We start from the raw sequence: 17,720 nt of genomic DNA on the forward strand, positions 1-17,720 counted from the left end.
TCAAAATGACAAGGTATTTTTATGATGACAATTTCGAAATTAGTCACGAAAATTTTGGTGTTGTCTGTGACTGAACCTTAGAATGTACTATTTTCTAACGGTTGAATTTTCGCTTCAGCATGTATCGCTTAACACCTCGCATTGATCGCCATATATCTCAGGAACGTTCGAACGTAGAGAAAATTGCTCAAGACAAAATTTGTAGAAAATGTTATACTCTACAACTTTTATAATGAATGCGAAAAGATTTGAAGCCCAGGGAAGGAGATAATTCAAAAAAACTGATTTTTGTGACCTTTATGGCCAATTTTTATTATTTCGGCTTGCTGAAACTGTCAGATTATATTTTTTTCGTTATTCTTGAATCATTAGCTTCAAAATAAGAAAAAACGCCACCACGCTCGAGAATGTACAAGTGACGTATTTTTTTGCAACTTTGGCTCCCTCCCACACATTTTCGACACGCTTAAATTGTCAGATTAAGAGAACATATACTTATCAACATGTAATTAACCACATATATCCTAATCTGACACGCTAGAGTATGTACAATGATCGTTTTTTGTTTTACTATTCTGACAGGCTGTCCTAGACAATTCCCCCTATATAAAGGTCTAATTTTTGGTAGAGGTACAGGGTCCAAGGTATGTCGCCTTATATTAATCTGACATGCTCAAGTAAATCCCGAATTTCCCTCTTCGGCTCCCCACTTATTTTGTGTATCCACAAGTTATGCCAATATTGCGATCTGTAGCGTGTACACCAGAAAACGTCACACGTCCTCTGAAAAGGATTTCGTAATATTTTTTCGAAGGAAAAGTATGAGAGGTAATCACTTCGGGAACAAATGTCGACATCCCTCTTTCCGCGTCGTTTATAAAGACCCCTTTTATTAATTTTCCCGGTAGGTACCTACCACGAAAAATGTGCAATATTGTTGCGGGGAAAACCTGCCCGGTGGGGGCGGGGGGTTTCTGCGTTCATCACATCGCGTGTCCTCGACGCTAAACGCGCAAAGTTATGGCGAGGCGTCGAGGCGAGCCGGATGGGAATTGGGATTAACAGTTTTACGGACTTCAGAAATTGGATAGGGCAGGAGATCGGTTTCGGTAATGAGCCCTGTCACCTGAATACGACCTGGTCTATTATTTTTCCTTGTTCCCGGGAAGATGCCTATTCGACGTCTGAAAATTTCAGAAAAGATGGGTTTTATATCCTATAACCTAAACAGGGTAAGTCTTTGACTCGTACAATTATTTTAACACTAGATTCTTGAGGTCAAAAGAAACACTTTTCTCCTTTGCCATTTTTTCCGAATCGGCTAGGTTTAAAAGATACAGGCTGTACATAGAAAATTTTATTTTTAGTTCTATCTCTATCATCCACGTCTTCCAGATTTCTCGTTATGACCATTACGTACCATAAAACACCAAAAATTCAAAGAATCCAACTCTTGAAATTAAGTTGAATGCTATCTAACGAATATTTGAACGTTTTGTAAAATAAAAGTATTCTTCATATTCTCTCGTATAAAGAGCCATTTTCGAGTAATTTGATGTTCAAAAATTGAAAAGTATCTGTGAAATTCGTACTTTTTCTGAATACAATTCTGTCTGAAAGATCCACAGATGTGTAGCTAGTTGTTCTGAAGGTACCTAATCTTGTTTTTCCAGGGGTGGCACAGCTTATTATGAAAACTCAAAATAGCTATATCTTTTTATCAGGGCCGAATCGGAAAAAATGCTATAGGAAAAAAGTGTTTCTTTTGACCTCGAGAACCTACTATTAAAATATTTGTACGAGTGTGAGACTTAACCTGTATAATACGAAACTGGCGAATGGGCAGATTCAGGTCCAAGGTGGATCCATCCGCTCTTTTTATAAACGCCCATTTCCTGCCGGGGCTTATGGCGCTTGTAAATACGCGCCCTTTGTTCGTGTTTTCGGATAAACCTAGCCCTGACGGCTCACCTTGCGGCCGATGTGATTAAAATTAATTGGGAACGATCGGAGAACGGAAAAATGGGTTCACAATGGTCCCGCGCCGATGGCGTTTGTTCGGGCCTATTCAGATCGTGGTCGAAAATTCCTGGTTGCGTTCTTTCCATTGTATTTTTCGGATAAAATACAAATTCTGACGGAGATACGGGTGCATGTTTCTATTTTTTGTTTCGTTCACGAATCATTATTTTATATTAACCCTTCGGCATCGGACCGATGGGTAGGTATGGGGTATACGGAACAAAAGTAACTGATCCAACATTGATAGATGCCTGAATTTCTGATTCGCGTTATTTTTGTGTTCGTGAGTTACGATAGCTTCCATGTTTTTTGGCTAATGAACTGTTCTAATGATGAAAATTCCTGTTACTTTCGAAATACTATTTTTGTTCCTTTTTGCAGCAGAATTGACGAGCGCTGATAAATCCGTCTGATTCCATTTGAAACATCGTTCGATATTTCGAGTATTAATCTTCAGTTTCAAGGAATAATAATCTTCAGGGAGATAAATCTACGAATCTGAGAGATAAAATCGCGTCTCCTACTAAAGGTTTGGTTTCGGTATTGCATCGGATGCATGCAGTGGCTGCAGAATGTGACTGTTCATACGCTACAGAATGTGACCTCCGCTTGGTAGTTGCGTATGTGCAGTCGGTGCGACAGGATCAGCAGTCACATCTTTCAACCACTGCATGCATCAGACGCACTACCGAAACCATACCTTAAACGAGACCTGTTATCGCTGCTCTGTACATAAAAAACTGATTACACGCTCAAGCCGTTGGCTCAAACTGAACTCTGCAACAATTGTAGTCGTTCAGACGGTCATTCCAACGCACCAACCTAAGACACGGGTTTTTACCGTCGGGTTTTTTCCGGATGAAAAATTACTCAAAACCCGACGGTAAAAACCTGATGTTCGACTTATTTCGGTTCTGCCTTCACGCGTTTGATGCGGCTAGCACAAACAGCCAGTTGGCGCAAATGACTTTGACGTGTTAACGTGCATTTACACTTGCCAATGAATTTGGCTTGAGCAAACTCCGCTTCTGCGTTCCATTCTTCGGTTTGCACAAACACAAACCGCCAGTTTGCGCGGTTAGTTGAGCCTGTAAACACGCCTCAACATGTTCTCGACTTCTGCCGATCGCGAAGCTAATTTTTCGCCAATATTTCAAACGACACTCGAAAACCGTCGAACTACAAGGACGAAAATTCAATTTCACCCGGCAGCATCCCCGATTCGAACGAAAGAGAGCGGCGAAAATCCCCGAAACGGGACAGATCATCGGAATTACCCGATAAAGCGAAATAGGCGGCGGCGGGGATAACGGGCCCCCGTAACTTACTCCAAATCTCATTATCGATATTAAATTGGTCTTTCCTTGTGTTTGCAAATTAGGTTATTTAATCAACCGCGCGCCGCGCACGGTAATTCCCCGTAATGCCGATAGATGACGACTGTGCGAAAACGGGGATCAATTTACCGTTACCGAGGGGGGCTTATTTTGTCGCGGGGGTGGTTGTAGGGTATATAGCGAGCGGTTCTTCCCGTTCCGGACTTAAATCAATTTGGATACGGCAATGGGCCGAATTTATTAGGTTTAACGCGCCGAGACGCGTCGGCGGCGACGGTTCCAACGTTGATTGCCCGCCATTCAAACGACCAGGCCATATCACCTGCCAGAAATCCCGGATAGGTCCTCGGGAGATCTCGAGGCGTGTTCGGGACCGATCATCTCGTTTATGACGTGGCAATAACGTCAACGGATCCCGAACCGCGGGGGATTTATCGTGACAGCCCTCAACAAATTAGACGGAATTGGTAGTAGTTTCGGAGATGTTTACTCGGTCTTCGCGATGGGATGATCCGGGAGTTTCCCGAATCTTCACATTCGAATTGGACATGTCCATTAATCGTTGTTTCTCATGAAATCTCCGCCATAAAACTTCCGATACGGTCTGTTTTTGACGCGTTCTTTGCTTGCTTTCAATTTCAGAACATCGAAGAAGAATCACATTTCCATACCCTATGTCACAAGCGGAGCACTGATAGATAGAGATATTTATAGAGGCATGTCCTTTCTAATGAAATCTTAAGGGCAATATTTGGAGCTGTCGTGAACAAAGCCAAGCGAGTGCAGACATATTAAGGCGCGTACTCACTGGCGCACACACACCAACAGCCATAAAAATCCCATAACCTTCTAGTAAGCCCAACCAGAACCAATTAAACAGTATGAATTGCAACTGAAGGCACCTGAGATTAGTGGTCGGCACATCCTCTCGGCAAACAGCGGCATCATGTGGATGTCGATGGATACCGATGGCACACGGTTTTAATAACAAATTTTACGGCTCATTGAAAACATTGCAGATACCTTGCCCAGATTTCGACGAGACAACAACAAAATACCACGTTCCAACCTGCGTAAATCTGGGCACAGATATGCAAAATAACTTCGTGTATAGCATCATCGTGGAACAATTTTGTAAAGCGTCGAAGATACCAAAGTCTCTGTTTGACGTCCATAGTTTTTGAGCGACGGTGTAACGTTCTGTTAGATGTCTGTAACCATCTTCATGTACTTCTGTTCCAGGCTTATCATCATAGTTAAACGCGTAGGGACCAGGGCCGGATTAACCCCAGGGCAAAAAGGGCAATTGCCCAGGGCGAATTCAGTATTGGGGGCGAATTCATTGTAAGTAACAGTATCTAAATACGGAAATCACTGAAATAGAGAAAACCGATTCCAAATAATAGAAACATACGATTTCGATCGATATCAGTCGTCATATACTGTCGTTGTACTTTCCAAACGAACCGTTGCCTATTTCCCCACCGCCTCTTCGATGCCCGAGCTCCAGCGCATTCTATTTATTCGGGAATATTGTGACTAGTCAGCAATACAGGGTGAATAGAAAGCGCACGCATCTAAAACGAATTTTTGCGGTATGGAAATAGACGCTTTCTGTGAATGCCGATTGCGGCATTCCCAGAAGCATTGGCCGGGAATGTGATTTTATTTTATTGTTTCTGTTTTTATATTGTTAATAGTACTGTCGATTTACGTCATAATATATTTCATTGAAGGGTGTTCATTGTGCAAAGATAAAAGTGAATGGAATAAGAGTGCTTAGACCAAGTGGAGCAATCACAAAGGCACAAAGCTCAATTCAACTGTTGATTAAATTCTTTGACAATTTTGATGCCCCCAAGTGAACTTCGACCTCCATTCCACGCTCTCCTGGTTGCAGGGATTATTTTGCGATACATATTTTGAAAATATGTTGTTTTTCATAACTACCAACTTTTCTGCCTGAAAAATATGAGAAACGTTTTGTTTTTTTTCAAATTGAATATTCTTGAATTTTTCATCATGTTCAGGCGCATACTCACTGAAAAACGGTTCGTTCAACGTCAATGAAAATCCCAACCCCAAATTTTATGACTTCCGTCGTCGGTTTGTCAGTATGGACGTATTGCGAACTGAACCCCTGCGTCGTTCGGAGCTATCCGAGAGTTGTCAGTTTTAAACGCAGGCTCGAAGAAAATAACACTTGGTCTGTGGATGAACATTTTGAATGTTCGTTAGTGAGTACGACTGACGAAAAAGTTGAAATGACCCAGACAGAACGAGGGAGTTTGATAGAATTTTATTTTGGGAAGAATGAGTCATATAGTATACCACAAACGAAGTTTTAATAAATAATATTCTGAATTTGATGATTGGGAGGAAATAGGAAGAGTTGCAGAAATTTTGAGAATATGTATTTTCATTCCGTAATCTCAAATGCTGAAAAGTAGAGAAAAAATATAATTTTTCCGATAATATAGCGAATAAAAAATAAAATCGCGATTGTTTTCAGAAATTCAGTCTCGTGAAACACAAAAAAACGGCTGTATGAAATTTTTTTAATTTTGCAGGATTTTTTTTGCGAATATTGAACTGTCTAATGCATTCTTAACATTGGTTTACTCCTAATTTTTGACTCAGCAATACCTAGTTCATATAAAAAAGGTGAATTGAAAACTCCTGTTTTCAATTCACCTTTTCTAATCTGTATCATATGTTCTTTATAATTTTTGCTGGCTTTTACTTTCCCATGAAAAAAGTTCATTATGAAAATATCTCTAGAGGTTCCTTTTTTATTGAATGATCGTTATTGTAATATGGGGGTGGGGGGGCAAAAAAATATCTTGTGCCCCGGGCGCCAACTGATCTTAATCCGGCCCTGGTAGGGACTCTTTGCGCCTACCTTTCGCATTTTCTATCCTCCATTCAGTTGTCAATTTGAGCTGAATGCTGTCATTAAATCAGCAAATAATAATAATAACGCCGAAGAAACTCGAATTTGATGAAAATGTCTATTGAGTCATGCAGCAAGTGGTAAGAACGGCAAGAACGGTACTTAAGTTCCTGTGGGAGACCAAGAACCTAACGTAATCCAAGGACAGAAGGAAGAAACAGGAAGTAGAGGAACAGCCTGGACCTGACCACCACCATGAGCCCGGAAACTTGGAAAGGGCTCCAACAGAGCTTGATCCTTTCGATATCTGAGAAGAGTAAATGTCCCTCTGGAGAGGAGTGTGGAGGCCGCAAGGCAACCTAGACCATATAATGGTCTTTGGCGAAATGAACGCAACCTCACGCCTACGGCGCTCTCGTCCTCATTAAATACGAAAAAAAAACGCCGTCTCATTGTCCGAGCATAAGGGGTTCCCGGAAGAAGAAGAAGAAGAAGGAGCAGATCGCGACGGACCATTAGGATGAGTGAAACGCCGCCGCCCATTGTTCCTCGTCGTTCCAGCATCTCCCGATCGTCTTTTGTCGACTCCCACGGGGATTACGTTATTATTATGAGAGGGCGGATCGCGCCGCGGGCGCCTTGATTAAAATTTCGAGCGGGCGCGTCGGCCGCCCGTCGCGCGAAAAACGTGCCGCGCGGATTTCGCGAAGCCGATGCGGCGCGGGATCTGCCACGTTCAATTTCGGCGCTTTGTACCGATACGGGGAGATCTGAAGTCGCTTTTCTCGTGGAAATTCGAGGGAGGGGGGTTGTTGGGGTGACGAAATTAAATTACTCGATATTGGATCCAAAGATTAACTGCACGCCGTTCGTTTATGACGTGTACGAATTAATATGAGGAATAACAGCGGATTAAGGACACCCACTTGTAATTGGAATGTCATCTCTGTTGTGTATTAGGAAAACCAAAGATACGAGACTTTCATAAGGTCTCGTCTACGTAGTCTTGTGAATAGGATACGAACTCTCGTCTTCAGTCTCAGTTGAATCATATTTTCGATACATTTTCGCCGAAACATCTATAACTTGCCTTGAGAAATGAGCCAATGACATGCCAAATCATTCTGCATCCGTGGAAGCACCACCTACCCTTCAATTTGAGGAGTCCATCAAAGACCAACTTGCCAAACAAAAATGCCCGCACAGTTTGCTCGCGAATGCCAGTTTGTCGCTGATGTTTATGTTTCGAACACGAAACTATCGAACGTTTCAAAACATCCAACCCGATATCTCACGCTACAGCGCGTCTCATTAGAGAAGCCAGAACGCGAATTTCCTTATGTAACTCCATCAATCAATTCGTATCTGAAATGATACAGCTACATTTCTCATCTAATTACGGGCATCGTCGAGCGAGGAACCCTTGAAGGATTGATTTCTCCTCCTAATTAAGATTTATCATCGGCAGAGTCCGTTGGCAACGTTGCTGCCTCATCCATAACCCATAATTTCGCACTGGAATCATTCCAAAGAAACCTGAAATTCGGAGAAATTGGAACAGGGATAAATCTGAGTAATTATCTTCCGGATCTTTCCAGTATATTATGAATATTCGAAATTTGTTTCATCGGTCTGATGGAAAGGGATAGAAGCCTCCTCTGGGGCTTTTAATAAACGCGTTTTTTGGTAGATCTTTTTTGCCCGGCCATAACTTCAAGCTGGCAATGATCCCCAAAGCAAAAGAGGCAAACGAATAATTATTAATTGGAAAGTACTCAAAGGGATGAAATGAAGTCATCACTCTTGTGCTTATTTATGTCCACTTACTATTTCTGAGAAAAAATATTCACCACGATACTGAATACTCCTACTGGCATTGAACTCCTAGGAAACTCAATGAAATAGGCAAGAACAACAAGGTTTCTTTAGTCTGGCCCAGAGCCTTTCTGTGGTAGAGGAATTATGGAGAAGGAGTTTCTGAAGAAGAGAGAAACCAAAAATGAAACACTCTTGAGGAATCTTCCAGGAATGGATCATTCCAAAAACTTCCTCTGGAATTTCAAAATTGCAAGATCCGAGATGTATTTGGATCTGAGTAAGATCACAAGCCGTTGTCACAAACATATGATGAGAGTAGGCTTATCAGAAGCTGACGAGTGTAGATTCTGTGGAAAAGAGGAGTAAAGTCCTATTCTGGCTACAGAATGTCCTGCCATTGCAAGCCTACGAAAGGAATGTCTTGGACAAGAATATTATAGGAGGAATGAGGACTTAGTCTCCTCGAAGACTTGTCAGACTGGAGCTGAAGAACTGTAGATGGCGCAGTGGGAACAGCTCTGGTGGGGCACAATAGACCTTGAGGTCGCAGTGAAGTGAAACCACTTAGCAAACCTAGGAGTATTCGGGGATACCCACTGTCCAAGCATGCAAGAGTCAGTCGACCAGTCCAAAATATCTCTGACATAAGCGATAGGTTATCAAGTATTGTTTATTCATCCGAATCATTGAAAAACGTGCTCCAGTTCTGCAGCTTCCAGTCCTTATACTATGCAGACCCAAGTACTCCCAGGTTCCTATATATGTAGTTATTTATATTGTTAACCAGCAGGTCAATAGTCCATTAACGATGTGTCTAACCTTTTCCCTTCTCTTCCAGGCCAAACTCGAACAGAACGTAGGCAAACCGTCTCGGGTCATACACATAAGGAACATACCCAACGACGTGACGGAGGCCGAGATCATCCACCTGGGCATACCTTTCGGAAGGGTCACCAACGTGCTGGTGCTGAAGGGCAAGAACCAGGCCTTCCTCGAGATGGGCGACGAGCTATCGGCCACCTCGATGGTCAACTACTTCTCCAGCTGCATGGCGCAGCTGAGGGGTAGGGCGGTTTACGTCCAGTACTCCAACCACAAGGAACTCAAGACGGATCAGACGCATTCCAACGCGGTAAGTCTCGAATTCTCCATTTTTTCGCATGAAATAATCGCGATAAAGGAGAAATCCCACTGCCATCGTTTCGCATTTAGCTGAGAGACCTGAGATGTCCGTGGGAGAAATGCGAACATGTGATGTTTCAATTTTTCAAATCGTGTCTTCGTACGGAAGAGCGGGGAGAAAGATCATTCATTCCTTTGATATCAGAGAGCTCGCTCGCTACAGAGGCGAAAGAATCCTCTCCAGATGACGATGAATATTAAACTTGAAAGAAAAATGGTGCCGTTTTCCGAGCAACAGAGCATATTCACTGCAGACATGCAGTTTCGTCCGTTTTTCGTTTTTTCATACGCGATATATTTTTCCTTGTGTGTAATAGGCAACATTTCCAATTCTTTTACTGCTACAGGTTTGGTATACGGCTCAAAGATGTCAGTTAGTTGGTTAGTTAAGAGAATATGTTTGTTTACTTCGAAATGCATAGTATGTAATATCTGTAAGGGAAAAATTTGAAAGCACCTCATGCGATTTGATGCAAAAGGGCTTCAGAATTATTAAGCAATGTTGCTCATCAGCGGGGCTTAACATTAAACCAACCAAGACCATCCATTTAGGCCAAAAAGGAAGCTTACAGCTATAAAAACCATCTCTCTTAAAAGAGGAATCGTTTAATTGAAATCCGAAGTTACCTATCTGGGAATAACCCTAGATAAGCTTGTGTGGATCTCAGTAAGATCATGCTACACCTCCTTAATTCATTCCTCACAAAGCATTTTCCCTTCAAAAAGCACCTAATAACAATGAGTCTAGCAGAAAATGATCACCTGGTGACAAAATGTCCCGTCATTTCTGGCAAAAGCAAAGAATTCTTCTTACGAGAAACTTGCAAGATGGTGGAGGTAACCTCCTAGAAGCAACTCCAGATACTGGAACTCGCTAGAAAGTGCTGCATTATCCTGACGATTTCCATTTTGGTCCGATTCAGATCAATACGCCAGCCGCATCGGAAGAAAACCGCCACTCATCAGCGGATGACCGCATGCAATTTCCAAATTGCCATCGGTTCGATGGGGTGCTCTCCTTTTTTCCCCTCGCCCCTATCTTGATGGACACACACGAGGGGCTCCGTAAAAGCCCACGTGCCAGCCGGAACGCTAAATGATTCAAAAGTTCGGACCTGACGTGGACGCGCTTTGCTCTAAAATATACGCGTCATTGAAAAATAAAATTGGTCGATTCCTGGCAATTGGATTAAGCGGTAGTGGTTCCTGGAGATCTTGCCGTTTAATAATTCGTTCGATGCGGGAGTTATTGGGTAACTCGGGTTCTAGGTAGTTGGGGGAAGAAGGGAAGAGAAATTGATTCGACTGTGGTCATAAGGGGTTTTAATTTTCTTCTCAAACGTATGTAACTTTCCATTTTGTATCTGGTCTAACTAAGAAAATCGATTTTTATTGAAAATTCTGCTTTATTCGTTATCATACTCCCCTTCAAGATTCATTCCAATTGTCTATTCACTTTTCGATCTCAATTTTTGTGTGAAATTGTTAAGGCCTCACTTTTTCATGTCTTTGAAGTGTCAGTTATCTAGTGCAGTTTCATTTTTCGGTCTTTCAAAACTATTTTGTGGAAATTTTTTAAGTTTTCTGGACAAAATGCCAATTTTGGGCGATCTACATCATCGGTGCATATAGGGCTTCGTTCAAATTCAGTCTAACAGTCGATAATATTTGATTCACTTGGTGCAGAGTCTCCATAACACTAACCAAGCCACCGTTCGTCTTTGACAGTATCTTTTTCTATCGAAAAACAGTGTTTGGTCCACAGACGAAATTCCTTTTTATCCATTGTCTTGACTGTGGTCACTAAAACTACTGTATCCTCCAAACTTACGGACAGAATGCCATGAAATTTTGACCTTCTATCAACAATGTTGCCATATATTTGTCTGACTGGGGACTCCTTGAGTGATGTAGCATTTACAGCATTGAAACACGGTTTTCCGCCAAGCGGCGTACTTTATCGCATTCATTGGCGTTCGCAAAGTTCAAAATCCGTCGATTCGCGTTGAATTTTCCAATTCAACTTGGAAAGAAGCGCATGAAAATGTACCGCCGCTTCTCTATCGTCTAACGATAACGGAAAATCGAACGAGTATGAACCATCCGCCACACCGAATTTTCCGGCTTAATCGCAAAGTACTTCCGCCCAACTTTCGAAAGTCTCTTCTCCGCGGAAATTTAAAATATCCACCCTACCACCCCCACCCGTCCCGGAGTCTCCGCGGAAAAAACGGCCGAAGAACCGAATCGCCCGTGCAATCTCAAGAATCGAAGTTAAATCAACGAAGACACTCGACGGCGTAAATATAAAACGCGGGGACCGTTCCTCGTCCATTAAAAAGTTTCACGGCAAACTTTATCGATATACTGTTTTCGTTTACCGTTTCATAAATTGTCGACGACTGTTGAAAATTCGGCTCACGACGTGTTCCCTTTACTGCCGCGGTTCTCCCTTTTTTTTTGTATTATTTCCCCTCACTTTCGTCCGTATGCCATCTCCGGAATTACACTTCTATTTACTACGTGGAGTGGCTATCGGGAAAAGTCCCGGCGGGTCGAGGCGAGCTATATATTGACCTCGCATCGGTCAGACTTTTTTCCCCTTCGTCGTACGTCGAAGATACGACCAAGCGAGGGAAAATGCGTCTTTGAATTCGCTCATTCAGGTTGGACGATCGATGGAAACTATGGGAGGTAAGCCCAATATCAACCCACTCTTACTGAGGTTAGGTTAGAGCCTTTTTAAAACCACTGTTACTGAGGTTATCTGGCGCTGAAAAACACGCGGATTGCTAAAGCTCGAGCCTTTATTTTCATTCAATTCTTGAAGTGATTACGAAATAGCTGAGAAGAAACTTGAGTGCTTAAACTGCTCGAGAATTCTGCTTGAAACACTTCGTACAATATTAATCCTATTGGTTTTGTTCGTCTACAGTCTATAGTAATGAATGGTTTGATGTTTTGTACGGAAAATTACCTCGTTCCGTGAATAAAAACTTTTCATATCCGTGTTGCGAAATGGCGAATGCGCCTGAACCAATTTGCATCTCTCTTTCTCCCTTTTTCACTGCGTTTTGCGATACCAAGTACCCGATATCCCGAAGTCCCTCAATTTGGCAGCGAAACCATTCTATAGAGACCGAAACTCATCCCATATCAGCCACTTGGGGTCCATTTCACCAAGGATGTAAACCGAGCTTAGACGTAACTGGCATTGAGGAAAAAAACTAGCCGATTTATGCCGATTACGCTGATTAGCTTCGGTTGAAATGGAATGAAATTGAAGCTAATGATTCAAGAATAACGGGAAGAATATAATCTGACAGTTTCATCAAGTCGAAACCAAAAAAATCCAATGGGGGTCACAAAAATTGTGTCATTTTGAATAATTCCTTTTCCTGGGCTCTAAATCGTTCAAGTCGCATTAATCGTAAAAGTTGTAGAGCGTGAAATTCTTTACGAATTTCGTCCGAAGCCATTTTATGCGATATATGGCGATGAATGTACATTACAGTGGGATTATACGTTGACCTTGCCCTTTCGCATGTACCTTTGGCTAAACAATGCAACTTTCATGATGAATACAGAAACCATTCGACTTACAGGAAGTGAGATATTTAAAAAATGCATTGTTACCATTTTCAAACTGTCAGATTGTCCGATTAGTGTCGGATTAATGGGTCAACACGTCTGCAACAACGACATTAACCACCTGTATGAAAATCTGACACGCTCGAGTGTGAACGAGTAACGATTTTTTATTCTGCACCTTCAAAGGATCGCTGCGACCTTGCGTCACGTGCGTCAGCCTTTTGAAAAGTAGCTTCCTTTGCGTCCAATTAACATAAAATGTTGCATACATCAAAGAACCTTTTTTTCTTTCTACCATCTAATCTTCGGAATCCACAAGGTAACTAGAGTTAATTCCGATATAGCAAATATCTTACTAGTCGACCTAGTCAACGATGTTCAAATATACAGGTTGAGTCTTAGACTCGTAGAAATATTTCAACAGTAGATTCTTGCGGCCAAAAGTAACACTTTATTATTTATATACAAGATATAACCATTCTAAAACAAAATTACTTTCAGAATAACTAGCTAGATCTGTGACACTACACATCTTTGGATCTTTTAAACAGGGTTGCATTCAGCCAAAGTACCCAATTTTTCAAATTTCACAGATAATTTTTAATTCTTGAACATCAAATTACTCGAAAACAGCGCATTATACGAGAAAATATGAAGAATACATTTATTTTACAAAACTTTTGAATTATATAGCGTCGAACTTAGTTTCAAAAGTTGGTTTCTTTGAATTTTTGGTAATTTTATGGTACGTAATGGTCATAATGAGGGAACTGAAAGACGTGGGTGGTATCTTGTGTTCGAAAAAGATTCATCAAATAAATGAAAATCTATATTCCGAAATTCATTTCATTCGATAAAACCGCTTGTGAGAGTTTGTGAGAGAATTTTTATGGTTTTTCAACAGCCTGTATTTTTTAAACCTAGCCGATTCGAAAAGAAAGGTATAAGAAAAAAGTGTTTCTTTTGACCTCAAAAATCTACCATTAAAATATCTGTACAAGTCAAAAACTCACCCTGAAGCTTTCCAAACAAAGTAATATTTCAGCTGTCCCACTTTAACACGATGATCATCAAAAAACGTGGATAGATCGACGCCTCCAATTCTTCGAAACGATCGGGGAAATATTCACCGATCATTATCCGAAAAATTTCGTCTCCCAACCGCCACCTGCGTCCCCAATTTGGCGTCTAATGGTAACATTTCTATTAGGCGAACCATGCTCTCGAGTAACAAGATATTAGCGTACATGTGCATATATCCGCCTACTCAGATATCCGTCTGCATTATGTCGGCTATAACTCAGGTGATGAAAGATATGGGCATTATTGGCTGATTGATCGGATTATCGGTATACTGACTGATGTGAGGCGGGAAACCGACGTCCCTGTATCGATCCCAGTGGGGCTGCTGGCTTATTCCGCTTAGTCGGTCTTAGAGTTAATAATTACGCGCCCCCCAGAGTACGATGCAACTTAATCGGGGGTAATATGGACGGCTTGGTGACACGCTTAGCCGTGCCACGTGTTGCACCTACATTCGGTAGATGCAAGACGAACGTCTAACCTGGATTCTTCAATTTTCGAATTTAGGCGAGTTGAAATACTATTTTTCATTGAAAGGAGTGAACATTAAACAATCTTTCCTTCAACCAAGGACCACATATTCAGAGTTCCTATACTGCATTCACATTTATTTTAGCAGTCGGTTGGCCATGAAATAATTTTCTCAAGTTTTTGTAACTAGAACGGAGTAAGGTTGGCACTCATGAAATGTCGTTAATGTCATAACGCCGTTGCCACAACTAATATAAATTTTTATTACGAAAATGCCGGAAGTGATTGAAAAATGAGACAGGGTTTTAGGAAGTGATATTTAGAATTCAGGTCCGCTAATTCAAATAGTTAAACCTGGATATGCTAAAATCCACAATACGTCAGAGGGTAGCGAACATATTCAATGTAAGAGAATTTATATAATGTTTCGTCTGAATCTAAACGACTTATACTTCAGCTGAATATTTCCACAATCAGACAGATTGTGATTGAAGAGGATGACAAAGAATTTCCTTCTATTGGGAGACCCCAAAAACTGGTGGCATTAGAGAATTTTATGTTTGAGGGAATTAATGCGAAACATTTACTACAGGATTTTCGATGAATGTCATCGTAGAATATGTTCCCGAAAATTGATTATTCTATGTGACTTGTCCTATACATTGTGAATATCTTAAGGTACCAATAAATACCTAATTATTATTATTAGTGAATCCCGATTCAGTATCGTCGGCTCCCCAACTATCATTTCGTAATCACCTCAAGATTTAAATGAAAATAAAGGCTCGAGCTTTAGCAGTCCGCGTGAATTTTAGCGTCAAATAACCTTATTAACCGTTGTTTTAAAAGGCCCTAGCCTAACCTCAGTAAGAGTAAGAGTTTTACATGAAAGCAGAACCATCCTCAAAGTGAATATATGCTACTGAATTTGTGCACGCATTCGCCAATTTGTATAGCCATAAACGGCAACGAGGTTCAAGGATCTGAGATCTCTTTTGGCCAGACCTTCCCTATGATACTCTACTCGTCCTAGACGAGCTGATACGTCCGGGAAGAAAGAATCCGACTCCTAACACAGCGATATCCCCCGACCGGAATAAGATTAAAAGCTTCCCGCGCAATTCGTTTTCCAATTCAATCTCCCCGAGCCTCTAGCGTCGCAGCATCCTTCCGTATGTCAATCACGTATTTCCTTTCTCGCCAACAACGCAGCAAACGGATATATACCAAACGCGACGTGCGCCGTCTAGACGCCCAACTGCGACCTAACGCGTTCCGTATGACGTCCCGACGCCCGGCGTCGCCGCCGCCGCCGCTCGGAGCACACAATCTAACGACCGAATAAAAGTTAAACTTTACCTGTCGCGCAAAAAACGTCCGTGTTACTGACAATTTCGTTCCTAGTACCCCCGGTTCTAGTACATAAAATACGTTATGTTTATTTTATTCCTTTCGACGGGTGGGCGCCTATAAAAGAGTTGAAAGGGTGGAAAATTGAATTTTACATGCGGACGGAAGTAGTTGACTGGTTTTATTGGGTTCGGAGCTCTTCGGAGTGGGGGGTTGGGTATGGAAGGGTGGATTGTTTCGGAGATTTTTTTTTGGGGATCCGAGCTGTACCGGGAATTTATATTACTGCATTCGTGGAATCGATCGGATATGCCGGATCTAGGTTTATTTATTTACATTTCAGTCGGGTGGTTCTGGAATATAAAGAAAATTGTTTAATTTGACCTCACGAATCTACTGTCAAAATATTTGTAATATAATAATGTAATATAATACATATAATACATAATACAACACCTCGTATTAATCGCCATATATCTCAAAAATGTTTGAACGTAGAAAAAATTTTTAGTAAATGTTATGCTCTACAACTTTTATAATGAATGCGAAAAAGATTTGAAGCCCAGGAGAGGAGATAATTCAAAAGAACTGATTCTTGTGACCTCTATGGCCAATGATTATTGTTTTGGCTTGCTAAAACTGTCAGATTATATTTTTTCCGTTATTCTTGAATCATTAACTTCAAAATAAGAAAAAACGCCACCACGCTCGAGAATGTACACGTGACGTTTTTTTTTTGCAACTTTGGCGCCCTCCCACACATTTTCGACACGCTTAAATTGTAATTAACCACATATATCTCAATCTGATACGCTCGAGTATGTAAAATTAACCTTTTTTTTTACTATTCTGACAGGCTGTCCTAGACAATTCCCCCTATATACAGGTCTAATTTTTGGTAGAGGTACTCTACAGGGTCCAATGTATGTCCCCTTATATTAATCTGACACGCTCTAGTAAATCTGGAATTTTCCTCTTCCCAACTGAGAAGAATCTTGAGTGCGTAAGAATTCTGCTTGAAACACTTCGTACAATATCAATTAAAGTAGTAGTTTTGTTAGTCTATAGTCTATAGTAATGAATGGTTTGATGTTTCGTACGAAAAATTACCTCATTCCGCGAATAAAAACTTCTCATATCCGTGTTGCAATATGGCGAATGCGCCTGGCCCAATTAGCATCTCTCTTTCTACCTTTTCACTACGTTTCGCGATACCAAGTACCCGATATCCCGAAGTCACTCCATTTGGCGGGGAAAAGTTCCTAATAAACAAACCCCCGACAGGTTGGTTTGGATAACAAACCTAATACGGAGATCTACTATGTCGAACGTGCGATGAGTTCAACGAAATGCATCCATTCCAGTTTTCATATTCTGTTTATATTCGAGATATTAAATTACGGAGTACGTAACGACGCGGCATTATGAAGCCGATAGCGTGCACTAATGGTGTTTCATTTAGACTAGTGCGAAACTGAGCTCGTGCCAATTTTTGTTTTTTTTTCATCTGGAATTAATGGAATGGTAGCTGGTATATTGAAACATCTAAACTTGGGAATATATTTGTAATAATGGCTGGAAACAGAATTTTTTTTTAAATATTCATTGTGTACGAAGATGCATATACAAATGTAACATACAAAAAAGTTTCATTGCTGGATATAGTAGAACTGCAAGTATATACACCCCTGAATTCATCAGTTCATTTGGTTAAATAGAGATTTTCATCATAGAACTTGGAAAATCAATGACGTATTTCGGTATATGAGTTTAAAGAAATCAATATCGAAAATATGGCAATAGTTGCACCTCTGGGAAGTTAAAATCCCTGTAGTATGCATAGCTTCAAAAATGACAAGTGGAATTAGGTATGCAAGGGTTTTCTGATAAGCCGAACCATTTGCTGATATCAAACAATGTGAGTTGATAAAATGGGTTGAATGTTAATGAAAAAATGGATATTCTCCGAACGT

At 41.0% G+C, this 17,720-nt stretch overlaps 1 protein-coding gene across 8 annotated transcripts in view; it reads left to right on the top strand.

Moving 5' to 3' along the window:
- Positions 1-17,720, top strand: part of LOC123314484 (polypyrimidine tract-binding protein 1) — a 270,957-nt gene that overhangs the window by 224,823 nt on the left and 28,414 nt on the right. For all 8 annotated transcript variants that reach the window (XM_044899796.1, XM_044899802.1, XM_044899797.1 and 5 more), the window contains one exon: positions 8,909-9,202. In XM_044899796.1, coding sequence (XP_044755731.1) covers positions 8,909-9,202 — 294 coding nt within the window. The remainder of the gene's footprint in view (positions 1-8,908; positions 9,203-17,720) is intronic.

The sequence above is a fragment of the Coccinella septempunctata genome, chromosome 5, assembly GCF_907165205.1.
Source record: "Coccinella septempunctata chromosome 5, icCocSept1.1, whole genome shotgun sequence".
NCBI classification, from domain to species: Eukaryota; Metazoa; Arthropoda; class Insecta; order Coleoptera; family Coccinellidae; genus Coccinella; species Coccinella septempunctata.